At 42.5% G+C, this 27973-nt stretch overlaps 1 protein-coding gene across 1 annotated transcript in view; it reads left to right on the forward strand.

Annotated features, from left to right (window-relative positions):
- The window catches only part of hspa4b (heat shock protein 4b), a 32275-nt gene continuing 4302 nt past the window's right edge, over window positions 1–27973 (forward strand). Inside the window, exons 1-14 of the mRNA XM_084331555.1 lie at window positions 1–287; window positions 1035–1092; window positions 3703–3843; window positions 8016–8138; window positions 9407–9506; window positions 11684–11817; window positions 12792–13036; window positions 15017–15093; window positions 15515–15666; window positions 17841–17947; window positions 18035–18168; window positions 20227–20417; window positions 20553–20648; window positions 23182–23337. Of these exons, the coding sequence (XP_084187681.1) occupies window positions 181–287; window positions 1035–1092; window positions 3703–3843; window positions 8016–8138; window positions 9407–9506; window positions 11684–11817; window positions 12792–13036; window positions 15017–15093; window positions 15515–15666; window positions 17841–17947; window positions 18035–18168; window positions 20227–20417; window positions 20553–20648; window positions 23182–23337 (1821 nt within the window). The 5' untranslated portion in view covers window positions 1–180. The remainder of the gene's footprint in view (window positions 288–1034; window positions 1093–3702; window positions 3844–8015; window positions 8139–9406; window positions 9507–11683; window positions 11818–12791; window positions 13037–15016; window positions 15094–15514; window positions 15667–17840; window positions 17948–18034; window positions 18169–20226; window positions 20418–20552; window positions 20649–23181; window positions 23338–27973) is intronic.

Genomic DNA, 27973 nt, shown 5'->3' on the forward strand with positions numbered 1-27973 from the left:
TTCAGAAGAACACGCTGCTACACATAACGTTACAGCTTCATGGAACAAGGGTGGCATAATAACCACGGAATAAGAAGACGGAACTCGCAGCTTCTCTCAAGATATTAGTTATTATTTTTGTGTTCTGTATTATTGTACTGTGTCCCATTTAAGGCTAAATAAAACACACAATCCGTGAAGATGTCTGTGGTCGGATTTGACGTCGGCTATCTCAACTGCTATGTAGCGGTAGCTCGAGCCGGAGGGATAGAAACCGTCGCCAATGAATACAGCGACCGATGTACACCGTGAGTGAAAACTGCTTATTTATTTCATTTAGTCTTGTGTGTCTTATTGCTTATTTATTATTGTATGACATACACAGGATTCAGGCTGTGGCCTACTACACACAACACAAGATTTTTTAAGGCGTGAAGCTATTAATTCTCGCTTGTTAGCAGCCAGCTAGCTAGTTAGCTCGCGTGCTAACGCGTTCCATCAGGGACTTCAACCCAATAGGGGATATCTGCAGAGCCGCAAGCCCAACGTCTGGGCGGGGCTTCGTGACTTGTACTCTGTTTGAGGCGCTCTGCAGATATACCCTACTCCTTCAACCCGTACAGTAAGCAGCACGTGAATGTTGACGCTAATGCTAATGCTAGCTAAGAGCTGCTAGCTACGAGCTAGCGAAGCCATTGTGACTTGTCAAATGAATTGCATTGCAAAGTAAATATCGCAATGACCATCAGCACCACTTCGGGTTGGTCTCTATAGAGGCCGATAATAAGACCACGATCATACGACCCAGCTTTGCTAAGTCACTGGCGGTTGCCTTTTCACGAATTTCTAATTCAATGCAAGTGTGAAATGAGCGCATGATGATGATGGGAGGAGGAGGCCGGATTCTGTCAAAATGGACTTGTTCGTTGGCTTGGCATCACTTGTCCTCCCCGGCTATGTCACCCCTGCTCTGAAAACAGCAGTGTTTTCCTTGATATTTTGTCTTATCATCAGGGCACCCAAACACTCTCTCCCATATTTGTGTTTCCATACAGATCATGTGTGTCTTTTGGGCCCCGGAATCGATCGATCGGTGCTGCTGCAAAAAGCCAGGTATGTATTCATCGTGGGAAGTTGTGCGGAAAAGGCAAGATGAACCTTCATGCCTGTATAGATCACGAGCACCGACGCCTTGGATGCCTTCATGGTGGATGTACATTATGTGTGGATGTACATTGTGTGCACGGGAACAACATCATATATGGTAGTTCTATTCTGACACTTCTCTGATTCTATTTTTGACCTTCCATCCCACTACATTTGTATGATATAATACCTAAAACACGTACCAGCACAATTTTACTCGTCACCTATTATTATTTTTAAACATTTTAATTCTCAATTAATATTTGTATTTCTATATTCTCTTTTATTCTAGTTGTGGTGTCATTGTCCTCTTTCTCTGTGCACACATCAAGCCAAATTAGTTGTATGTTTGACATATTTGGCATTGGCAATAAACCTAATTCTGATACTGGTATGACAATCCTTTTGGAATCGGTAAGTTAACCCATTCTGCATGAGAAAGTGTTACACGCCCATTACTCTAGCCACAGGTTAGCAACACATTAGGCTTAAGGCTGGGCATCATCACTGATTTTCTGATTAACAAGTTCCAGATTCAATTAAATTAGGCTTGATGGTGCTGGTTTCAGGGGACCAGCACCTGCCATTGTTGTCAAAAGATGTAATTTGGTGAACAGGGTTAACCATAGTAGTTCAGCAGAAACTAAGGCAAACTAGAGTGAGCTGGATATGTGCTAGAAATAACACTTAGAAAAAAAAATCCCCTCCACCAGGCATGCGTTCTTCATGGGACGGGGGTGCACTACGTGCAAGCCCAGATAAGTACTCGCTATTTGCATATCAATAGCGCTGGTCGTATTTAACACACCTGACGACCGGCGCTATTGATATGCAAATAGCGAGTGCAATCCCAGTTGATTTCAGGAACGCACCACTGCCCTCCACACATGTTGTATATTGAATAACAATTAGTTTTGTATGGTTATGCTGGAAATGGCAGCATCCCTACACATTTTATTTTAGATTTTTTTGGCGACCCCACACTTAACACATTGTGCGCCATAAACGGTGTAAATCATTATTGCCCGCCATGCGTTGCACGCCAACAACGTTTTTTGGGATCAATATTTAATTTTTTCGCCATGGCATTCATAATTCATCCAGCCTCCCTCCGGACTGCAGCGGCACCCTGTCTGAGATTGCAACGCCTCAATACCGCCGCCTGGTGGATGGTCGGGCGAGTTACACTCGCGTCAAACCGGAAGTGGCGATCGGTGCATCAATGAAATCCCTCCGGCAATCATATCTTGTTTCGTGGGTCCAGACAAACACTCGAGTGCATTTGGATCGCTTTCGAATAGATAATCGATGTTGAATGGGCCATAGTAATGTCAATATAGCTATAATATATAAAAAGTTATAGCCCTGCAAAGAAGGTAAACATCTCCATAGGCTTACAGTGCTGGCAGACTGGGTATAATGATGGGCACAATGCCCAGCGCCCAATGTGTTAATGTATCACGTAAATTCAACGTGGAAATAAGGAATATCAAAATAAAAGCACACGTTGAACTTGACCATGCATATTTATTAGAAAATGAAATTACAACACTTATCAAATTAAATTAATGAATATTCAACAAAAGCAACGTAATTGTTTCTGTATACACATTTATAAACGAGGCATATTTAGCCAAAATATGTTGCCAGAACATAAAAAAGAAAAGAATGCGTTCCATGCGCTTTTCAAGAATATAAAAAAACAAGACGTAAACTCCAAAAAGCCATCAAGCTTAATACCCCAAAATATCCACTGATTATCCTGGAGTGCCACACAAACAGAGTTGAATCCAGCTCTCCCATTTGAGCCGTCAGTCCAAACAGGTCTGTGTCGCGACCTTGTAGTCCCAGATTCAAAGCATTGAGTCTGTCAAAGATGACTGCTAGATAATAATAATAAACAAGCATTTGACCATTTTCAGCACAGTTTTCTCTGCTCTAAAATATTATTTTCTTTCTGAAAGAGCTAGCGGTTCCATTTTTTTTAATTCAGCATGTCTAGTTTCCAAGTGCCGCTGTAATTTACTTGTCTTGTTTCGTTTTAGTAGTGCTGGTGTCGCTAAATATTCCACAATTTTTTTGCCAGCATTTGGAACACACTGCCTGGAAAGTACCCCCCCTGGAAGTGCTTTAGTTACAAGACAGTGCAGATCACCAAAAACCGAGTACACATTGACTCACCAAAAACCAGATTCGGCCCCTGCGATTACATGCGCAGGATGTAGTGAGATGTGTATTGGAATACTGTGTGTCGGCCTCCGTTGATGTAGGGCGATACATGGCAAATACACACAGCTGCCAGGTGGAAAACTCGATCTGAGTTGGGTCGGCTTTTCTCAGGAATTTTTTTTAGTTGCCACTGTAATGACCCCACTTTGGGTCACGACCCGTAGTTTGAGAACCGCTGATCTACAGGTATGAATGCTCCCCCCTCATATCTTCATGCCTGTAGGAAAAACATGTTTTTGAGTGGAGGGGACGATTTCAAATGAACCTATAAGTTATCTATTTAAAACTGATATTTTTTTGCATAATATTATACAAAATGATTTAATCTCTTCTATTTTTGTACAACAGGTCGTCTCAAACTGCAAGAACACTGTCCAAGGGTTCAAAAGATTTCATGGCAGAGCAATTTCAGACCCGTATATCCAGCGTGTGAAATCCAACCTGGTGTTTGATCTTGCACAAATGCCCACAGGGACAACTGGCATCAAGGTAAGAGATGAATGTGAAACATCAACAACTGCATTCACGTAAAATAATAATATTGAGATTGATTTTTGAGATTAGTTTGAGTTGCCGGCCAATTGCCATGGCACATTGCATTTATGTTAGATCCACGGGAAGTTAAATATATTGTGTTATTTATTTTGTGCTATGCCTATGTGACCGCTTTCCAATGCAAGTCATCTCTTTACCTTAAAGGTGCTGTAAGTGGTATTTATTTGTTAAAAGAAGTGATATACATGTTAAAATAATAGCTCTACATTCTGCCAGTCATCACTGATACAGAGTGTTGGGTCAGCAACATGGGTCTGCCAGTTCCTCTGCACTGCAGTAAACGGAAAACACTTTATTCAATCAGGAGAGGGAACTCTCAACTGAAAAAAGAAAAGTCTGACAAAAAGAAGAAAAAAAACAGTTTTAAGCAAATATGTGTTTTTAAACATGTTAAATAATCTGCCAGTGCAGTAAGCAAATCTGGCTTGCCAGATCAGATCACAAGGAGGAAGTTCAACCTCTACTGTGTTCAACAATGAGTGTGAATGTGATATATCACGAGGAAGTTCTCAACCTCTACTGTGCAACAATGAGTGTGTGAATGTGATATATCACAAGGAAGTTCTCAACCTCTACTGTGCAACAATGCGTGTGTGAATGTGATATATCACGAGGAAGTTCTCGACCTCTACTGTGTTCAACAATGAGTGTGTGAATGTGATATATCGCAAGGAATGTCATGGTGAGGACATTTTAATAAACTCATGACAACACTGGTGTTACCGTACATTTTAGAAGATGGCGCTCAATATCTGTAGATCGCTTATTTAGATCTTTAGATCTTAGTTATGCGGCTACATTGATCTGCTATGTCTGTCCGTATGTATACTATTGATTTGTCTGTTGCCCATAATTAGGCAATTTCAGCCCAGCAGAGCAATGAAATGCACACCTCCACACTAGGGATCCCACGATGAGGACATGTTCCCATGGTTAATAAACATGTATTACCGGTGACGCCGGGTATTTTACAAAACGACGCTCAATATATGTAGGTCGATTACCTTGATATTAAATGTTATGCGGTTACATTGCTCTGCTGTATCTGTCCGCCTACATCTGTTTAATTAATTTACAAGGAGTATCTGTTTGTTGGGACAGAGTTGACGTTGGGTTCTAATTTAAAAAAATAAATCAACGGACAGTAATGCCTTCCATACATTTTCAATCCATTCATTGATGGATCAGTGTACCTGCAGCCATAGATCTTTAGATCTTCCCCTTACTTTGAACAACACAAATGCTCACTGTCCCTCTTAAATTCAGTGCATCGTGCAAACACACTGTTACTGGTCTGGACGGGTCTGTCATCCCTAGGCCTGCCACGATAACACATTTTGCTGGGCGATTAATTGCCCCCGAAAATATCGCGATAAGCGATATTATTGCGACCGGTTAGAGAATTTTTTTGAGAAATTTATTTTCCAAAACTTTTATTTTGAAGCCCACCGCTCCGTCTTTTCCGGTTTAAGACTTTTATTTTGAAGCCCACCGACCGGACCGGAAGTATTGTTGTGATTATCCTAGCCGACAACTTGTCTCGTCCGGTTGTGTTTTTTAGTTTTAACGTTAGCTACTAACGTTAGATGCAGCTACTACAGGCAATCAACGATGAGGAGGAAGCGTCAAAGCAGTATATAATAGAATAGCTGTGGTGCGTAGGCACTGCAGCACGACTCGAAAACGACCCGTTATAATAAATTAATTCATGTTTAACTTGTCCCCGTCTCCAGTGCTTTGACTAGCCCCACCCGTTCATTGTAAACAATGATGCATGTAATTGTATTAACGTTATTCTGTGTTATTCTAACGTTACACTACAAATAACGCTACTTGGTTAAAAGGAGCAACACTATTGAGAAATGTAGTTAAGCTATGTGTGGCGTTGCTACTGCCCCACGGAGCTCCCGTGCTGTGCTCTGTAGTAACGCCAGCGGCCAACCCACACGGAGAGAGACTGCAAGGGGCACTGGTTCCGCCTCATTAAAACAAACGCGCAAATAGCAATTAATCGCGCCCGTCAAAATCATTGCATTCATTTTAATTATCGCAGCAATTAATCGATTTATTGCTTATCGCGGCAGGCCTAGTCATCCCGAAATATTGCCAAATCCTCCTCCGCCGTCGTGTCGTCTAGACCAGTGTTTCTCAACTGGTGGGTCGCGACCCAAAAGTGGGTCGCGGGGCCATTTTGAGTGGGTCGCGGATGTGCGTGTAAAAAAAAAAAGTAAAACGTGTTTTTTTTTTTTTTTTTTTTTTTTTTTTTTTTTTATACTTTTTTTTCTTCCACTACCTATCTTTGTGAAAGTGGCTTCTCAGCTCTGGTCCAGCTGAAGACAAAGCGGAGGAACAGATTGGACATTGAGCATGACCTCAGAGTTGCTTTGTCTACCATCACCCCAGACTTTGAGACTCACCCCAGTTATCCCATTAGTTCCCTGCATGTTAAGCTAAGAAGTCTGCTAAGAAGGATATATAATTTATTATTATTATTATTATTTTATTTCATTGTGTTTTTAGCCCTTAGTTGCACTTTTGTTGCAACCCCAGTTATCCCATTAGTTCCCCCAAACGTAGGTCTGTTATGTTAAGCTGAGAAATCTGCTAAGAAGCATAATTATTTATTATTATTATTTAATTTCATTGGGTTTTTAGCCCTAGTTGCACTTTTGTTGCAACCCCAGTTATCCCATTAGTTCCCCCAAACTTAGGTCTGTTATGTTAAGCTAAGAAATCTGCTAAGAAGCATATTATTTATTATTATTTTATTTCATTGGGTTTTAGCCCTAGTTGCACTTTTGTTGCAAACTCAGTTATCCCATTAGTTCCCCCAAATTTAGGTCTGTTATGTTAAGCTAAGAAATCTGCTAAGAACCATATATTATTTATTATTCTTTTATTTCATTGGGTTTTTAGCAATAGTTGCACTTTTGTTGCACTTTTTTGTGTTTATTTCATGTTTTGAAAGATTGCGTATTACTGCAAATATTTTTTCTTTTACATAAATCATAGTGGTTGAAAATGTTGGGTCGCGACTTAATGACTAAGGAAAATGTTGGGTCCCGAGGCTAGACCAGTTGAGAACCACTGGTCTAGACGAGCCTTCTTCCTCTCTCGGTCACATGAAGTGAAACCTGCTCTGTGCTGCGGCTCTGCTGTGCGTGTAGACGGATCAGGCATTTTCAGTTTATAATGTTGTCTGACCAAGTATTGATAACGTGCTTAGTATTTTACAAATAATTTTTTTTATTCAATGAATGTGGGCACTGAAATGCGAAAATGTATTAAATGGGTTTTATTTCTATAAAATAAAGAACTCGTACACTGGTGCGGGCGCTCGGCAAGTAATGTACTCGTGGATGCCTTAACACTGAGAAACACAGACTACCACGGCAAAGCCTAGTGTACACAACGCTCTTAACATGCCATTCTTTAGAAGTCTGAACTTAACCCTTTCACTACCATACCACAGAAGGTTAACCTTTCACTACCACACCGTCTGTAGTGTGGTAGTGAAAGGGTTAACCTTCTGTAGTGTGGTTGTGAAAGGGTTAACCATTTGTTGTGTGGCAGTGAACGGGTTAATTTTTTTTTTTTTTTTAAACAGACATATAAACAAACATGACAACACACAATAAGATATACAAGCATTAATTCACAGTGCATATCCAATGAAATGACCATTTAGTCAAATGTCTTATACAGGATATACCCCTAATACCTGTTATCTAAAAACCTACATACATATGCTCCAGCTCGAACCCCCCCCCTCCCGGACCCCCCATTGGATAATCCAACCATTATAACTTGTTCCTAACCAGACACTACCATTATATGCTATCTTTTATTCTCCACCACTTCTAACCACAATGTCATTTTGGATTCATTTAGACCCAAAATTCTTGCTGTAGATATTTCTTGATAAATCACATAGAGATATGTAAGAGTCCAGACCTTCCGGCACATTTTAACGGGTTAATCTTCTGTATTGTCGCAGTGAAAGGGTTAACCATTTGGTAGTGTGGTAGTGAAAGGGTTAAAAGGGAGATATGTGGTTCTTGGTCTGAGGGACTCCACTCTGATGTGTTTGTCTTTACTGTGTGAAGGTCATGTACATGGAGGAGGAGAAGGTGTTCAGCATAGAGCAGGTCACTGCCATGCTGCTCACCAAGCTGAAGGAGACTGCAGAGTTTGCTCTGAAGAAACCTGTGGCTGACTGCGTGGTGTCTGTGAGTATCACACATTATCCTATTCATAGTACTGTCGTGGTGTGTTCTGCCATACAATATGACATAATGGCCCAGCTCGTTGGCCACGGTTGTCATTTAAAGGGGCAGATCACTAAAAAAATGTATTCTATCCTGCCAGATTGTTTTGGTGTGATTTGCCTAGTTTTTCTTCCTTTGTTCTTGGCTCCTCTAAAAGTCTAAAGTAGTACAAAAAAGAAGCAATAGCATAGCAATCATAACAAAAATAGCATTAATTTACAATATAATAATCACAATGTAATAATCACAGTGCAGGTGTGTTGCAAAGTGGCAGTAGAATTGGTGATAAAGTACCACCAATTAATGAAAGTCCTTTAATTAACAAACACTGCATGGGTTTAGTGTGTGCAAGATAGTAGTGTGTCCAAATCAGTAGCAGAGACGGTGATAAAATGGCACTGTATTACTCCAGTCACAGGCCGGTAGCCAGCCTCTAGTGTTATTTGTTCATGAGTCTGACTGCCTGGGGGAAAACACTGTCCTGGAGTCCGGGCCTTGAGGCTGCGCTACCGTTTGCTGGATGGCAACGGCTGAAATAGTTAGATTTTTGTGGCTGGGGTCCATAATAATCCTGCAGGCTTTGCAGGACGCTCGCAACCACAGATGTTCTGGGTTGTTGGCCCAACCCTCTGTAGAGCTTTGCGCGTTGAGGTCAGAGCTTGAGGTGATGCATCCAGTGAGGATGCTCTCGGTTGTGTCTCTGTAGAAAACCGTAGGATCTGGGGCCCCATGCCGAATTTCTTCAGCCACCTGACTGGTGTGCTTGTCCCTACACAAAGCACGGCATTGGTGTGCTTACTGCCCCCCCCTACAAGAACTTTCCTTACAAGTTAAAGGTGTTCTGAACATTTTGACAAAAAATCAAGGCTTTTCTGACTTGTAGATCCAGCTTCTTTGAGACTTGCCCAGCAGCGTTAATGATAGCGCCATAGTTGTAATGCTTTGAATGCGTTCTCTTTTCTTATCTACTATCTTTGGAAGCAGGCTTGTGCAGGGGAATCTGGGAGCAAAGCTGCTCATTGGCAAATCGTAGAGGACCTTGTGGTTGAACCAGGCGTCTCCCGTGTGTCTAACTTTATTGAGTATGCGGCAGGGCATCGCTGAACAAGAGCATACTTGCTCAGCAAATCCTCCCTCGGTCAAGCAAAATGGTTAAATAAATTAAATGCTTGTTTTGAAATGATCTAAGAAGATGAGACTAAGAGTAAGACCTGTTTCCTCTTCACCAGGTTCCATGCTACTACACTGATGCAGAGAGGAGATCTGTAGTGGACGCAGCACAGATCGCCGGGCTCAACTGCTTGAGGCTCATGAACGAGACAACTGCAGGTTTGTAACATGAAGGCAAGATGCCAAACCGCGTGAGACTTAGTTTATTGATCATGTTCTGTACTGAAGGCATTTTAATCTTTTTTTGACTTCAAGTCAAGTGCCTTGATTCAAGAGATTTATTTGTCACATACATACACGAGACATGTAGGGAAATGAAGGTGGCCATGCCCGCCTTGATTGTGCAAAAATACAAATAATAAAATAGAATAGATAATAAACAGACACGATAAAAAGTAATATGAATAAAATACAATACAATGCTAAGCTTAAGAATTTAAGGTAATGAGTACTATAGACAATAATTAATTAATTAATAAACTCTCAACAAAGCCGGTATTACCGGTGACACCGGACATTTTACGAAATGACACTATCTGTAGAGCGATTACTTTGATATTTAATGTTATGCTCCACTGTGTCTGTCCGTCTACGTCCATTTTCCGATGTAGATTCACTGATGTGTTTATAGCTTACAAGGGATCTGGGTGATGCAAGCCCGGTCTTGTTACAACTATTCATTATAACATAAATTAATAATCAAAGGAAACGTACAATACCAATGAATGATTTCTGTAACCGAATGAAATAACCGTTAACTGACTAACGTTAATTATATATATAATGATCTAACATTGACAAAACAGAATTGCTCCACCTGCCGGCCAAATCCTCCCCCCTGACCGACCTTTCCATCACAGTCGAGAATGCAGCTGTGACCGTGTCCCGACCGCCAAGAACCTTGGTGTTGTCCTCGACGACCAGTTGAACTTCTCTGCTCACATCGCAGCGACAACCAGAACCTGCAGATTCTTCCTGAGCAACGTCAGAAGGATCCGCCCCTTCCTGACAAAAGAAGCCACCCAACTCCTCGTCCAATCAACAGTCATCTCCCGCCTCGACTACTGCAATGCACTGCTCGCTGGCCTCCCGGCCACTGCCACCAAGCCTCTTCAACTCATTCAGAACGGAGCGGCCCGCCTGATCTCAAACCTACCGAAGTCGGCCCATGTCACCCCACTTCTTAGGGACCTGCACTGGCTCCCCATTGCTGCACGAATCCGCTTCAAGGCCCTCGACTTAGCATACCGTGCGGCAAAGGGAACCGCTCCCGCCTACCTCCGGTCAATGGTCTCTAACTACACACCCTGAAGACCCCTACGCTCTGTATCTTCTGGCCGCCTCAGACCTATCCAAGCTCCGGGAGGGTCATCAAAGAGAAGTCACCTATTCTCAGTCCTTGCCCCACAATGGTGGAATGAACTACCCACCCCAGTTAGGACAGCCGAAACCTGTCCAATCTTTCGCTGTCGACTAAAGACTCACTTCTTCAACCATTATCTGAAATAATTTTTTTTTTTTTTTTATTATAAATCTAACCCTAACTAACCTTACTGTCGTCATGCACTTGTCCTAATAAACTAACCTACACTGTAGCATGCAACACTTTGATGAACATTGTTACTCAGCTGATAGAGTTGTGCCCTTCCTGATGACTTGTCATACAGAACTTGTAAGTCGCTTTGGATAAAAGCGTCAGCTAAATGACTAAATGTAAATTATTACATTATTAATAATTATTACACAAATCACAAGACACTTCTGTTAGTTACAGATGGATCAGTACACATAGAAAGGTTTTGATTTAACAGTCACACACTCACCTGGGGGATACAAGCACGGTCTGACTTGTTCCCCCTGTGATGGGCTTTTATAGCTGCACAGTTACCATGGATACCCTAGTATTAAATATACAATTACTTAATCAAATTAATTTAATGTAACATGCTAGAGGCATCTGTTACACCGGGTTTGGCCATCGTTGTGTAACCTGTTGTGTCTTTTTTCTCTCCATATGAAGTTAAATCTACTCTAAAAGTGAAAACTACACTTGTGCTGTGTGACTGCTGCACAGACCTAAAGATAGCTTTGCTATGTCAGTTTATAATGTTGTATAAAAGTATTGATAACACGCTTAGTATTTTACAAATTAGGTATTTTCTTTTCATTTGATGAATGTGGGCACTGATATATGACAATAAACTAAATGTGTTTTATTTCTATAAAAACAAAGCATGAGCCTGAACACCGGGTAACACCTACACACCTGATTCCTTTTACTAGTCACCTAGTAAATAAAAGCTAATGATTGACTTGCTTTATAATCCTCTTCATAGTGGCGCTGGCGTACGGGATCTACAAACAGGACCTACCCGCTCCCGAGGAGAAGCCCAGGACTGTGGTGTTCGTAGATTTGGGCCATGCTGGATACCAGACCTCAGTGTGTGCCTTCAATAAGGGCAAACTCAAGGTGCGTTGAGAGTGAGCAGGGCTAGCTTAACCTTACGTAATGACTTCTCTTTTTTTATTTTATTTTTTATTATCTTTTCCCCCTTCTTTTTCCGTTTTTCTCCCCTCCCAATGGTAGTCGTTATGCCAATTCCCAATCCCCTTCCTGGTCGTTGCGCACTGTACCCCCTACCGTCGGTCCGGGAGGGCGGAGACTATCACATGCTTCCTCCGACACATGTGTAGCCAGCCCACCGCTTTTTTTCACCTGGCAGCGCGGACTCTCACTGGGAGAGTGTAAGGTGTGGAAGGTCACACTACCTCCCTCCAGATCCTTCCCTCGCTGTGCAGGCGCCCCGACCGAACTGTAGGAGTCGCTGTTTACAACGACCAGTACCCACCCTCGCCGGGTTTCCCCACCCGCTAACACCGCCAATTGTGTTAGTATGGACGGTCGGCCAACCCGGAAGCACCACAGCTGGATTCGATCCCACTGTCTCTGTGGTGGTAGGCAGACGCTTAGTCCGCTGCACTACCCGGCCGCCCCGTAATGACTTATCTTGAGGAACTTGCCTGTCACGTGCCCATGGAGTGCACCCAACAGGCCAGCTCCTCGGGCAACTCATCACGCTAAGGTTGGCCAATATATTGATAATTGTCTTAGTTTTTACATCTTCAATCTACAATTGTCATGGTGTTATTGTATTTAAAATGGTCCATTTTCTTTAACTTTTCCTAAACTGCTGCAATGAGATTATTTTTTGATTAACATAAAAATATACAGTATGTATATTCCTTTCTACGACCGTATTGTTAAAAATCCATAACTGCATGGATTCACAACGGTACACCTTCATATTCTGTATACCTACATAGCACATTATCAAAACTCAGAAAACCCTTGAGCATGTTGCCAAATAATATCCAAATAATAATAATAAATGAAGTACCCTCCTTCCCCTGTACATGCCTCTGCCCCTCTTCTCCCTCTCTCAGATCCTTGCCACAGCATGCGACCCAGAGTTGGGAGGGAAGGACTTTGACGAGATGCTGGTCAGGCACTTCTGCGAGGAGTTCGCCAAGAAGTACAAGCTGGACGTGAAGACCAAGCCCCGGGCTCTGGTCCGACTCTACCAGGAGTGCGAGAAGCTGAAGAAGCTGATGAGCGCCAACGCCTCCGACCTGCCGCTCAACATCGAGTGCTTCATGAACGACATCGACGTCACCGGGAAGATGAACAGGCAAGCTTGCTGAACGTCTTCTGTGTTTCTTTGAGGATTTACAGGGTATCTGCGGGGTGTTCAAAAATCTTAAAGTCCTAAATTCCATTTGCACAGGTATACAATTTTTTGTGGGGCAGCCTGGCTGTCGGGAGATTTAAATATTTTTGTATTAAACATTTTTGGGGGAGCCTGGTGCATCTGGCTTGTATGAAATGCACAATAATTTAAATTGGCGCGCAAGTGCAGCTGTCAGTTTAGTGTCGCTATGTTTATGGTTTGGTCATGAAATTGGTATTAGATTTTACTGGTATTAAAAGAGTCTTAAATTGAACCTGTTGAAACCTGCAGACGACACCCTGATTTATGACTTGGTGTATCGATGTGGTTTTACTAAGGCACCCCTGAAAACATTTGTCCCCCCCACGGCTCCCCAACTCCCCAAACGCATGTTTCGTAACATGTCAAAGCTGAAGCTATTACCCATACACCACCATCTTGTTTGTGGCATATTTAAAACTGATAAAAACTGAATAAGTATGAGTCTTTATTTGTCATCAGATTAACACACATGCACACATGCGATGGGCGACCCACAGGAACACACGCATGCACTGAGTCGCTGACTAAATGTTCTCTGCACTTCCCATCCCGTCGTCCTCCCCCCCGCACCCGGGGACCAATCCAAGTGGACGCAACAGCGTTAGCGATCTGTTGTGCATGTTTTTCCATTGGGTTTATCTTATCGGGAGGGGAAACCCTTGCAAGCACGTGGAGAACATGCAAACTCCACACAGAACGGCCCTGGGTAACTGGCAAGACGGCAACCTGGTCCCCAAGTGGGAATCGAATCCACGATCTTCTAGCTGTGAGGTTGCAGTGTTACCACTACACCACCAATTGGAAGAATGAGCCTATAAATAACGTATATAATATAATGTCACCATTTAAATGAAAATAAAAAATATTGCCATAGGCCCTTTTGGGATTTGAATGGAAATGGAATAGAAATTGCAACCTACCATTTAAAAATTAAATTATCTTTTACCAGAGTTAAAATCACAGGCATAGGCTATGACAATAATAACTTCCTTCTGAGAGCAGAGAGATTGTGAAACAGGACTTGCTTAATGCTTCTCTCTCTCCATACACACATCAACATCACTGTTAGAGAGGGTGTATTCGTCTCCAGAAAGCTAAAGCTATCTATACTCTGGTCACAGTGTGTGTGCTGGCACAGTGCTTAAAACTCAGTGTGGAGATACAGTAGGTCTGGCTAGTGCGCTCTGCGGTCCATTTGCAGATAATTCTGTCAGTTAATCTTGGGCTTTGGCGGTAAAAACAAACAGCTGATGCTGTGGAGAGGGGGGGAGAGAGAGAGAGAGGAGAGGAGAAGAGAAGAGAAGAGAAGAGAAGAGAAGAGAAGAGAGAGAGAGAGAGAGTCCCATAGGGGCAGATATTTTAGCCGTCTTTGTTTGGAACAAATGAGACTCGAGCAGGACACACTATTGCCCATTTGCTCTTAACTAAAGTTGAGAAACCATCTTTGCAACGTAATTACACATTCAGTAGCGAGTATTGCGTATCCTATTTGATATGGCATTTTTAAATATAAGCACAGTCTATATCTGCTTATAAACCTGTTTTGACATGTAATTAAATCATTAAAATAAGATTCCTTTATTAATCCCCTTGGGGGAAATTCAGGCATCATAGCAGCATGGGGGAGGGGAGATACAGGTATGGGCATAGTAATAGTAGAAGACGTAAGTATAGGCAATACAATTATAGTACAGTGTAAAAGTAAGCAGTGTAAATCATAAGCTGTGTGGTAAAATGTATTATTTAGAATGTGAAATATACAGGCTTTGCACGCCACCCCTGGACAGTAATGGGTGCCACGGCAGCCATTTTGGGGACCGCTGATCCACGGTGTTCTGTGAGGATGTTGACTTCATTAGACTCGTGCAGGATCTGAGTGGTGGTTTTGTCTCGTTCTAGGGTTCAGTTTGAGGAGATGTGCTCTGACGTCTTGTCCAGAGTAGAGGCTCCACTGCACAGTCTGCTGGAGACCACCAGTAAGTATTATTCCCTATGTACTGTATGTATAATATAGGAAGGAGCTTTTCCTAAGGCATTTGTTTACACTCTCCTTGTATACCTCTGTGGTTTGTTTGTGAATGATACTGAAGGACTAATACGCGGGCGTTCAGCATTTTTGTGTGGCTATGTTTTGTGAGTTTGAAATCACAAGGTTCTACAATCAGAGCATTTTTTAGATATTGAGCTGGAAGGTTTTTAACATCCATGGAACAAAACTAATATGAACATTTATATTGTATTACCTATTTAAATAAACATTTTTAAAAATGTTGTCTACAGCTGCAATGTAGAGCTATATATATATATTTTTTTTTTACAGAATTGTCAGATATAACCTTACAATTCCAATGTCCCGATTTGTGTCCTCCTCTGAAAATGTCCTTTCTGTCCCGTCAGAGCTCAAGAAGGAGGACATCTATGCAGTAGAAATAGTGGGCGGAGCCTCCAGGATTCCGTCTGTAAAAGAGAGAATTAGCAAATTCTTTGGGAAGGAGCTGAGCACCACCCTGAACTCGGACGAGGCCGTGGCCAGAGGATGTGCCCTACAGGTCAGCCTCTCTTTCCTCTTCACTATGCCCTCAGAACTCCCCGGGCTCACGGGACCAGGATGGCCTCAGCAGAAACTCCAGATGGAAGTGGCTTATATTGTGCTTTTCTGAAGCTTATGAGATTATTTTAGTGTGCATCATAACTGGCCAATTGTACGTGAAACGATGTACAACGAATTGCATAGTGCTTCTTTAATAACACACGCACTGACCGCAACTTGGATTATTATTATTAACTATTAATTATGTCCCCAACGGAAAACGTTGTTATTTGCAATAAAAATATATATATAAATCATTATCTAATGAGATAATGTTTTTTCAGTCTGTTCACCTCATTCCAATCATTCTTATTGCAGTAAAATGGGATTGTAGACAAAAAAAAGAAACTTAAATAAAAAGAAAATATCGATATTTGGTGCCAGTCTATTGATAATGTGTTGTAATAATGTGTTTTGGGCGACAGTAGATCGGGAGATAGATCAGTCGTCTGGCAATCCGGAGGTTCCCGGTTCGATTCCCGGGCAGCGTGTCGATGTGTCCTTGAGCAAGACACTTAACCCCTAATTGCTCCCGATGAGCAGGTTGGCACCTCGCATGGTTGCCTCCGCCGTCGGTGTGTGAATGTGTGAGTGAATGGGTAAAATGTGAGGAACCAGTTGTAAAGAGCGCTTTGGATAAAAGCGCTATATAAAAAAGCAGCCATTTACCAAGAGGAAATATGACGATATAGCCATGCCATTGTTGGGACATTCCATAGACTTGCATTCATTCCCTAACCCCTTAGCCAAACCTTAAACTAGCTCCATTAACGTCACGGTAGCCAAATGCGTCCACATTTTTATATGATTCTATCACATTTTCACAACAATAGCGAATATAACTTACCCTGCACCGTTTTCATTGAGGTTTCTTACAAATTAACGATGCTTTATGTTGTCCTTTTTATATGCGGATTATCATTAAAATCTTAAATTGTACCATATGTCCCCCTTTAGACAACATATGTAAGGCTACCAGCTCACTTTTGTTATGCTAATTTGCTAGCCATTCTCGGCCACAGTGTATTTAGGTCGCCTAACGCTGCTGTGTTCAGATCACATTCCCTCACCTTTAAGCCGGTGCTGACCTGCGAACTAGGTGGCAAAGGGTCTTGGGATTTGTAGGCTTGAGTTTTGACGGATCATTTTCACCTTTTAAACCAATGCTGCCATCTACTGACAACAGAACGGTAGTTGTCCAAACGTCCATTTTCAGAAAACACCATCGCCCAGAACAGATTCTAACAATTCCAACTTCTTACTGGTACATACGTTCATATCTAATAGTCTTTAGATGACTAAATATAGATGAATACTCATGAAATTTGATATATATACTCTAAAATAAGTATGATTTCACATCATCTACCTTCCAACGGCGAACTCCGGCTGGGCTGTGAGTAATTACCCAGAATGTCACGCAAAAAGGGGCGTGGCCGAATATCGGTAGGTTGATTCGGAGTGGACGATAATGGCTTACGTTCCGTTACCTTGTGGAGAGAGACCGGCCAATGTCCCCACATTGACACAAAAAAACCACACACACAAACGGAACAAACATGAACACAACCAAATAGGGGTGGGAATCACCAGAGACCATACGATACTATCGCGATACTTGCGTCACGATACGATAGTATCGCGATACTAAATATATCGCGATACGCTGAGTATTGCGATTTTCTTTTTATTACATTTTTTTGATCAAATTTTATTTATTACCTTTTTTCAACTGCACAGTAAAACTGTCCATGTTTTAATCAAATAAAGTTCAGTCTGTTCATCTCACTTCAATAATTTTTATTGCAGAACATGGTATTTTCTCAAGCAGACAGATGTAAACACTGTAATCTGTGTTGCATGTACCTGACAAACTGAACTGTTTGTATTAGTCATATTCCAACTTAACTGAATGCACGTGTGTGTGTGGACTACTGTACTATTACAGGTATTGAAATGAACAATGCAACTTCCTTATACAAAAAAAAATGTCCCACCCCTACAACCAAAGGGCAATGCTGGGGAGGGGTTTTTGTGAAATGCAAAGATGTTCTTGATTTGATGCGTGCTGAATAACGCCCATCGCTGTCTAAACATTGACTGATCTAAAACATGGTGCCTGTATCTCCACAGTGTGCCATACTGTCGCCTGCCTTCAAAGTGAGGGAGTTCTCCATCACAGATGTGGTTCCGTACCCCATTTCTCTTAAATGGAACTCTGCTGCAGAAGAGGGTTTGAGGTAAATCACCTTTCATGTCTCTGACCTTGATTAGTCATAACAGGATTTACTTAGAAATAATGATTGGTTTGTGTGTGTGTGTTGCAGCGATTGCGAGGTATTCCCAAAAAACCATGCCGCACCCTTCTCCAAAGTGTTGACGTTCTACCGGCGAGAGCCTTTCTCCTTGGAGGCCTACTACAACAGCCCCAAAGAGATGCCATACCCCGACCCCACCATCGGTATGTAGCTTTAACTCATTGACTGCCACGCTGTTTTGTTTTCCCATCTTTACTCAATGGCGCCAGCGTTAATGGCAATTTTCGTGGTGTTTGCGGACCCATCGTGTGTTCTGTATTATAGCTATGGAGACAATAGTATGGCTAATTTGACAGGCATTGTTTATAGTGCAACACTGACCAACCATTTAATTTCTACATTTTTGTGCGCTATTACACGCTAAACATCACCTCTTTCCAAAATAATCCAGTCTTTTTTTCTAGATCGCAAGATATGACGTGTTATATGCATATGCCCAAATCGTTTGGGTTGCCCGCCTGAAACCTATATTTCCAAATCAAAGGTATATACCATATATACCGGTAGATGTTTCTTCACAAAATCATCAAGGAGGGGGTGTCGTTTTACGAAGCAGCGTCGTTACCAAAAGCATGTTTTAGGTTCGGTAAAAGACGACGCTGTGATCGACACAAAAGCATGTTTTAGGTTCAGTAAAATATACCTAGAATAGACCATACCTTAGTCAGAAGGTACTCTAAAATGAGTAAATCGGTAATCCCATCGCGATCGCAATTATTCATGTGCATTGGGCACGGCTAAAATACGGGGGGAAAAGGGGTTGCCACCTGGCGGGATTCGAACGTCATTGCAATTTTAACGTAGGCAGTGGTGCAAGGGAGACGGGGAGGTCCGCGCAAGTGTTTAGAATGGGGATCAAAACCCGAGTATGGCGCTCAACGGTTGGCGACGAAACCAGAGAAATGTCGGGTTTGGCGGCCAATGAGTTAAGGGATAGTTCAGATTTATGGAACCCTTTTTCTTATAATGTTGTTGATTGGAGTCATTTCTCAGCACAGTCCATACTGCTCCTCATACTGCTCCTCATACTGCTCCTCATACTGCTCCTCATACTGCTCCTCATACTGCCTCCCGCTAGTCAGCCACACAAACCAATGGAGCTGAAGCTCACTGAGATCTACTCCACACAGTGCTCACAAAGTAGCTTTAGATTATATTCAAATGTATTGTCATCATACAGCACAAGTACAGTACAATAAAAAGAAGTTTGGCATCCAACCAGAGTGAGAATGTAGCAGTAAAGTGCGATAGTAATATACAATGCACAGGTGATGAAACTCGGTATAACATATACAAATGAGTACTATTAAGTATGAGTATAGTGCTAATCAGATGTATGTACAGAGTTGTAGTTTTAATATGTACAGTGATGGAGGTATAAAGACACTTTCAGACTTCTTCTGTCGGCTTGTACAACTTCTCAAACAATCTCCAGAAAGTCCAGTGTGGTTGAAAGTCCGATAATAACTGATATGGGCAGCATTCTGACTAGTTGTGCACACTGAGCCCAAACGTTCAAAGGTTCAAACCTCCGCTTTTGAAATAATTTTTTATTTATATTTGATCAGAATGTGATATATATCACAGTACTACGTTGTGTTTACAATAATTTGAAAGTCACGCACGAACACACAGACGCAACACAGTTAACGTTTCACGGTGAGGAGCGGTCACCGTCATACATTATCAGGAAATGAATCACTGCTATGCACGTTTAACTTGACAACGTTAAGATAGCAGGAGCCGTCACAGGAGAAGACTCCTGTGACCAGTAGGTAGATACTTCTACTTTTACTAACCTTTTTTGACCACGGCAATATGCACATAATTATGTTCTACGTTATATGCGTAAATGTGCCTAAAGTCAAGACTCGACAGTACGGAAAAATTATTTAGGACCACATGTGACCGTTCGATGACCTAAAGTCCTAAACTAATGTTAGCTGCTAATGTCAACCAAGCTGGTCCCAGAGAGGTTTATTTCTCCTACAGTGAGGGATAGTGTCTAGGGTTAGGGTTAATCTCATGATTAAAAACGATGGTTTGAAGGTCCGTTCGAAAAACCCTGCCGAAGTTCGAATCCTAAGAACGGGCTTCGGGGACAGCTCTAGCGCACTACGGTTTCTTTCATGTCTGCTCATCCCTCTGTCCTGCAACCCACACATTTAAAAAACAAGAAACGTCCCTGTGTCGTCCTCCAGGCCAGTTCTCCATCCAGAATGTGGTGCCGCAGGCGTCCGGCGAGAGCTCCAAGGTGAAGGTGAAGGTGCGCGTGAACATCCACGGCATCTTCAGTGTGTCCGGCGCCTCGCTGGTGGAGGTGCAGAAGACTGACGAGACGGAGGAGCCCATGGAGACGGAGCAGCAGCCCACCGACGGCAAGGAGGGAGAGGTACACACCGCCCCTCTTTCTCACTCTGTGGTCCTACCTTCTCCTGTATTCTGGGTCACCTCAGGGGGTTTGTGTGAATATGTAATGAGCCGTTATCTCAAAAGCTAATTTGTTGCTACCCATACTTTTCTTTAGAGCAAAATGCAGACCGAGCAGGAGGAGCCGAAGGGAGGAGCAGACGCTCCGAAAGAGACGGAAGAGAAGACTACGCCTGAGAACGAAGAGATGGAGGTCAGATGTGCTGCTGATGCTGTGTCACTGACCCCGACCCCCAGAGACTAGTTGATGTTGTTTCACTGACTCTGACCCCCAGAGACTAGTTAATGTTGTATCACTGACTCTGAACACCAGAGACTAGTTGATGTATCACTGACCCTGAACACCAGAGACTAGTTGATGTTGTATCACTGACTCTGAACACCAGAGACTAGTTGATGTATCACTGACCCTGAACACCAGAGACTAGTTGATGTTGTATCACTGACCCTGAACACCAGAGACTAGTTGATGTTGTATCACTGACTCTGAACACCAGAGACTAGTTGATGTTGTATCACTGACCCTGAACACCAGAGACTAGTTGATGTTGTATCACTGACCCTGAACACCAGAGACTAGTTGATGTTGTATCACTGACCCTGAACACCAGAGACTAGTTGATGTTGTATCACTGACCCTGAACACCAGAGACTAGTTGATGTTGTATCACTGACCCTGAACACCAGAGACTAGTTGATGTTGTATCACTGACTCTGACCCCCAGAGACTAGTTGATGTTGTATCACTGACCCTGAACACCAGAGACTAGTTGATGTTGTATCACTGACTCTGAACACCAGAGACTAGTTGATGTTGTATTACTGACTCTGAACACCAGAGACTAGTTGATGTTGTATCACTGACTCTGAACACCAGAGACTAGTTGATGTTGTATCACTGACTCTGAACACCAGAGACTAGTTGATGTTGTTTCACTGACGCTGAACACCAGAGACTAGTTGATGTTGTATCACTGACCCTGAACACCAGAGACTAGTTGATGCATCACTGACTAAACTTTGGGACATTTGGAATTAGAGTTGTTCCGATACCGATACTGGTATCGGAAATGCCGCCGATACTGCCTAAAACGCTGGTATCGGTATCGGCGAGTACACGTAAATTCTAGCCTCCGATCCCATGATGTAATTTATCTCCTGCCGAGTCCTGCGGAGAGTGAGGATTATAAAATGAACATGTTTTAAAGTGTGATGCTGTGTCATTTTAACAGCAGATACACTTTCTTAAATTCCATTGTCCCCGACAGTGCGGTGTGACGGGGAGCTCGGACGGGAATCGGGCTGTGTTTGGCTGGTGTTATGATAGCATTAGCTGGAAAGATAGCTAGTTGGAACAACATCCGCTTTTAACGTTACATCAAATCAGATGATCGCCTGTCCTTTCTCCAGGACCTAACACTGTCCGTGACCGTCTATCAACAATAATGCACCCACGGTGAATTGTATTTAAGTTAAGTAGCTACGGACTAGCGTTAGCTGACTATTACTAACGTTATCAATGCGGGAAGACGCGCTAGGTCAGTTAGCTTAGCTTGATAACGTTACCGTGTCTAAAGTTGGTGCTATTCACATAATCCAGCAATAATGGCTGCAGACCTGCAAGCAAAGTACAGCAAGTGCCAAAGGATAAGAGTCTGAGGCGGAGTTTCAAAAGAGAATGTTGAATATTTATTTTGCATCAAAAACCACAACATGAACGTTCTATCTGCCACTAGCTTACAGACTGAATAGGGTATATCTGCAGAGCCACTGAGTAGCGAGTGCAACACCGTTTAATGTCCGTGTGGATCATTGGAGTAGGGTATATCTGCAGTGCTGCAGCCCATACTCATTGATTAATGATACTAATACAAATCTATACAATCACCTGTTGTTGAATAAATACTATACGTTCTAGTTATTACTAAAAAACAGTATAACAGTATCTGGAAAAAAAAAAAAGTATAATTTATATATATATTTTTTTTTTTTATGCACTGGTATCGGATAAATATCGGTATCGGCCGATACCCAAAGCTTAGGTATCGGAATCGGATCGGAAAGGGAAAAATGGTATCGGAACATCTCTATTTGGAATTGAAAGATCTGTGCTTCTGCTGACTCGGATCCATGTGACCAGAGTGAAAAGCTGAGATCCATGCGTGGAGTACCAGGCATGCCTCTAGTACCTTAGCTAAGATAATTGTGTGCACAGTAGCCTCTGTTGCTGAAAGCCTGTGAAAACAGAATCTTAGCTGTGTGGATGAATAAGGAGGGTACTGTTTCATGGCTTTTGTGACATCACACTTCCACCACAAGGAGGAGAGGCAGTGTGTTAATTGGTGTGACAACCCCCCAGGTGTTGCACTTCTAAATGTATCCAATCGAAACTGGCATGTGTTCGCGTATAAATCAGTGACTTCATTAAATGCGCTTCTATGCTTCCCAGTCAGACGGCTTCCCTCGCTACATGCTGCGACACGCTCACCGTTCAGCTATATGTTGTCCTGCTTGATTACAGCTGGCAATTCCAGCCAGAGAGTCCTGTAGAGTTTACTGTATGTTGGTGCAATACTGAGAGATGGACGTGTGTGATGGTTTGTGTGTGGTGGTGGATCTTCCATACACCTTGGGGTTATATTAGGGACAGGGGTTATTAGTTTGACTGAAAACCTGACAAAGTTTGTTCTGCGCTTTGTCTTCCTCCTCTCTCTCATCTCGTCTAGACCGTGACAGAGGAGGGGAAAGGGGAGAAGAAGTTAGACCAGCCCCCACAAGCCAAGAAGCCTAAAGTCAAAACAAAAGTCCTGGAGCTTCCAATTGAGAACAGTCCACAGTGGCAGCTGGCAGAAGATATGCTCAACCTGTTTGTAGAAAATGAGGTAAGTTATTCCAGGGTTTCCTCAAGCTGTCGCCCTCTTTTCTTGATCCTAGTAGTAGTAGTTTTATTCAGTCATCACACACAATACGCACAATCATTCTAAACAGTCTTTGATTTTGGCAGTGACTGAAAAGGTATAGGCTGAAGCATAATGCTTATATATTGCCTGTCCTGTATTCTTATCAAACGGGAGTTACCCCCCCCCCCCCCCCCTGTTCTAAGGGAAGCTGCTGACGTCAATCTCTTCCTCCGAAGGTTCTCACAGATGGAATACTGCCATGATTAATTTCATGATCAAACTCTCTAATGGGATCGTTACCAAACCTGTTTTTTGAACACCTAATGCAGCCTTCTAGGAGTGCATGCTGATACCCGTAGTGCATTTAACAATAATGGGCTTCATACACCTAACCTTAAACGGTAATTAGAACAAATTATGATTCCTTGTTGTCACATCAGATAGATTATTACTGAAACATGAAGTCAGCTTTGTGAACGTATCCTGCAGCTTAGTGGGATGATGATGGTTTGTGGGATGATGGTCAAAGACATTCCATTGTGCCATGTTTCACTTGAACGTATCCACGTCGGAGATTCTGTTGCCAAAACATCAAAGTGTGGGTGGGGGGGGGGGGGGGGGGGGGGGGCGGGGGGTTTAATGGTAAATACGGGTGTGGTTGAATCTTAACTCATTCAGCGCCAGCTATTAGACTGAGCCCGTCATAGCAAGGCCACACTTTAAAAGATAGGAGTGCGTCACCTTGTTTGTAGAGCTATAACTACCGTAAATCCTCAAATATAGGACGGGTCTTCTATTTACCTCAGCTGCAAAGAACACCAGGCCTTCATTAGAGAGAGGCTTATATAAGAGGCAGGCCTTAATTTCTAAAAATGACACTCATGGACATAATCCCTTCATTTTCAGATTTTTATTTCATTATTATTATTATTTTTTTAATACGTACATTGTCTGTCTACATTTATTTAGACTAGCATTGGTATTTAAATATTGAGTGCAGTTGAGTAATTGTGGGATTAACGTAATTCACACACTGAAGTTGGAACTGTCTACTAGGTTGTGGGGTCCAGGGACGGTTTATCGTGTGGTACCTTCTCGACTTCCTCAGCCGAATCGAGTTGTTTACATGCAGTAGCTTTAGCTACTAACGTTATCAATAGCCATCATGGTCTGTAATGTGTCAACTGGACAACGCCAGCCTCGTCTGCCAAAGCCGTATAGATGGCGAACGTTAACGTTTGCAAACGAAGTCAACGTCATCCAGCTGACACCACAGATCTAGATATTATGACAACGTTAGCTAGCGGCTAGCGCTAAAGCTAACCAGAGGGGAACGTTAATGTACGGTAGTCAGTGTAGCGGGAGGCAGCACTTGATTTCCATTGGCAAGAGTTTATCTCATTCTATATCACGGCACGAAAAATCTAAAAAATACTTTTTTTTGTGACCTTATATTAGAGACCGGCCTGTGTTTGTCTAAATGCATCAACCCCCCCCCCCCCCCCCCCCCCCCCCCCATTATAAGAGGCCCCTCCTTTATTGGAAGTCCCTCCTCTATTTGAGGATTTACGGTATATTCTATATTATAGCTATGGATACAATACTATGGCCCATTGGCCCATTTGACATCACCTATCTATCGTTCAATATTGTGAAATGCAATAAATGTTTCCATCCATACGTTCCCGTGTTATACCGTGGTGAATATAAGTGTGGTTTTAGAGCGGTCTGGGGTAATTCCCGAAATGCTGATTTATAGCCGTATACGTCAATTCTACTATAAACGTTGCCGTTTCTTGCCTGTACACGCTACTATTCCCAAATCACATCTATGTCATAGGTATTAGGTTTCATCATGAATGCATGAAAGGGGGGAGGGGGTTACAGTTCAAGATGCAAGGTTACAAAGGGTGCTCGATACCGCCGTCTAGCTGGATGCGGCCGGTGTTGCACTTTGGCGATCTCAGACTCATTCCCTATGGTAACACCAAGGTCCCTGGATGAATAATGAATAGAAATATCGAATAAACGACCAAAACCCGAGAAATCTCGGGTCTGGCGCCCAACCGCTGGCGAGTTAACCCGACTTATCACGGTTAACCGTCTGTAGTGTGGTAGTGAAAGGTTAACCTTCTTTATTATATGGCGTTTTCACATTCGCCGAAATGCTTGCTTGTGATTGGTCAATAGCCCCCCGACAGCGGTCATTATTTTTCAATAATGACCGCTGTGGGACAATAATGACCGCAGTGCGCAGCTGTTCGCAATCAAGCCCACTGACACACACTGTTTCAGTGCAATTAGACACTGCCGGTGTTCTGCTGCCGGCGATGACAGGGGGCGGAGCGACGAGCGGAGCCAGAACGCAGCCAGAACCAGTGTTGCGAGTCGATGTAAAATGAATTAGGTATATTGTTAGTAAGTTAGCCATGTAATAAGCGGGATAATGTATAGCTATACTCGGTCATTGTCGCAAAATAATTTACCTTCACTGACGTTTAAAACACCTCGCCGAAGCGGCTCGGTATTTTAAACTCCGTGTCGGTCAATTATTTTGCGACAATGACCTCGTAGCTATACATTATCCCTTACGTAGTGTGGTAGTGAAAGGGTTAAAGGATAAAGCCAGTAGCCAATAGTTTTCTTGTTTTCTTATTGTCAACATAGCTTACAAAAAGACCAAAACCTACAATGCATTTGTTCTGCTCTCAATACTCTTCCTACTCTCTCCTACCATTAGGAGCTTTGAATCGGAAAGCCATACAGTCCCATCATATGTTAAAATCATTACATACAGCTTGCAAACTCATATTTCCATATTGTAATGTATTATCATGAAAAACAGGGGCATTGTAGTTATTATAAAATGTACTTCAAAAGGCAACAAGCTCTATCAATCAATCGATGTACAGTAAACGGAATGATATCGCATAGGTACATTATACCTCAGTCAATTACAATAACCATGTTCATCAATCAACGATTAATTATGCTGACCAATGCAACAGTACGGCTCTGGTGACTTGACAACAATGTAGTTCCATAACTTTTGGATATGAGCTACATATGGTGGCTAGATGGACCATACGTGTAAGTAGGAGAAATGCATTGTAGGTTTTTGTCTTTGTAGGCTATGTTGACAATAACGCATAGAACAATGTGCACAGCCACCACACGGTTCATATTTGCCCTCTTGAACACATTGTTGTCCATTTTGAGTGCGAATGTGCTGATGTTGCACATTAGGGAAACGCAAAACCCTCCAGACCCACAACGCAGCTATGCGCTCAAGAGTAGCTGGAGACACACTAGCTAATAGGAGACCAACTGACAAGACAGTTGAGATAGAATCTGTACTGTCGTTAAACCGCAACCTTTAGACAAAAGAGCCCCTCTTGCTATTGTGCTTCGTTAACTTTATATTATTTTTTGGCCTGTGTGGATTGGATTTCAGTGTACCAAGAGCTCTCAGGCTCTACCAAGAGAGGTCTGGAGAAATTCACAGGATAATAAGTTACTAAACTCCAATCCGCACGTAAACAAAGCGGAGCTCTTTTGTCTCGAGGTCACTGGTTGGCGGCATCACAGATTCTACCTTAACACTGATAGCAGCTACTCATGCGTGCAGGATATCATCCCCACATTGCGTCTCTCTTATTATTGGAAGCATTCATTAATATCTCTGGTATTTTGTGTTCTGTTCAAGCCGATTCCACCTGCAAGTGTTTAGCTAGACAAGCTAGCGGTGTCACTGTGTTAAGGCAGCTAACGCCAGCTGTGTAGCCAGTTTGCTCTGCAATAGCTCCGTACCCTGAGCCACGTGAGCTCCGAAGAGCCGTAACGAGGCCAACTATCAGCCCTGGCGTAGGACACGGCTTCTTTGAGTCGCCTATGAGGAAGCCATTTGCCACATTTAGTACAAGGCACACAAAAAGTAGTTTGGGCTGGCTGAAATAGTCAACATAAGGAGCAGTGTGACCCCCAAGTGGGCGCTAGACCACCAGATCACATCCTCTTTTAGCGGTGGCGTGTGTCATCGTTGTGAATAAGTTTGCGAGTGCAAGCGGCATGATGTGGATAATGCTGAGGCAATGATTTCGGGAGATGCAGAGAGCTACACATGCACATGCGTCTCACAAAGTGTCCCATAAAACATCCCTCCACAATTTAATTTAGATGATAGGATTTTGCTCGACAATATCATAATTTCATCCTGATATGATAAACGGATATGATACATTTTTGTGTTTGTGTTTAATAACACGGATTTAGTTTCAAGTTTCTTTATTAGTTGTCATACAAAAATACTTTTATATAAAATGCTTCTTTCGGTTTTGCTCCAGAGATTGTGCTAGATAAAAATTGATTTTAATAAGTATAAAATAGAAGTCAAGTACCTAGACAAAGTGTTCAATGTACATATATACAATATATGTAACTGAGTTACAATATACAGTACAATGCAGAAATGGGATGAGGTACAATTTAGGCACAATTTACAGTAAGGTGTGATGAGGTATGAGTTGTAGTGCAAATTCTTTACCAATAAATATAAAGTGTAGGTGTCTAAAGTGGGTGCTGCAGTGAGTTGTCTGTTTAAAGTGAGTGTGTGTGCTGT

This window comes from Notolepis coatsorum (genome assembly GCF_963971535.1).
Source record: "Notolepis coatsorum genome assembly, chromosome: 16".
In the NCBI taxonomy this organism is placed as follows: domain Eukaryota; kingdom Metazoa; phylum Chordata; class Actinopteri; order Aulopiformes; family Paralepididae; genus Notolepis; species Notolepis coatsorum.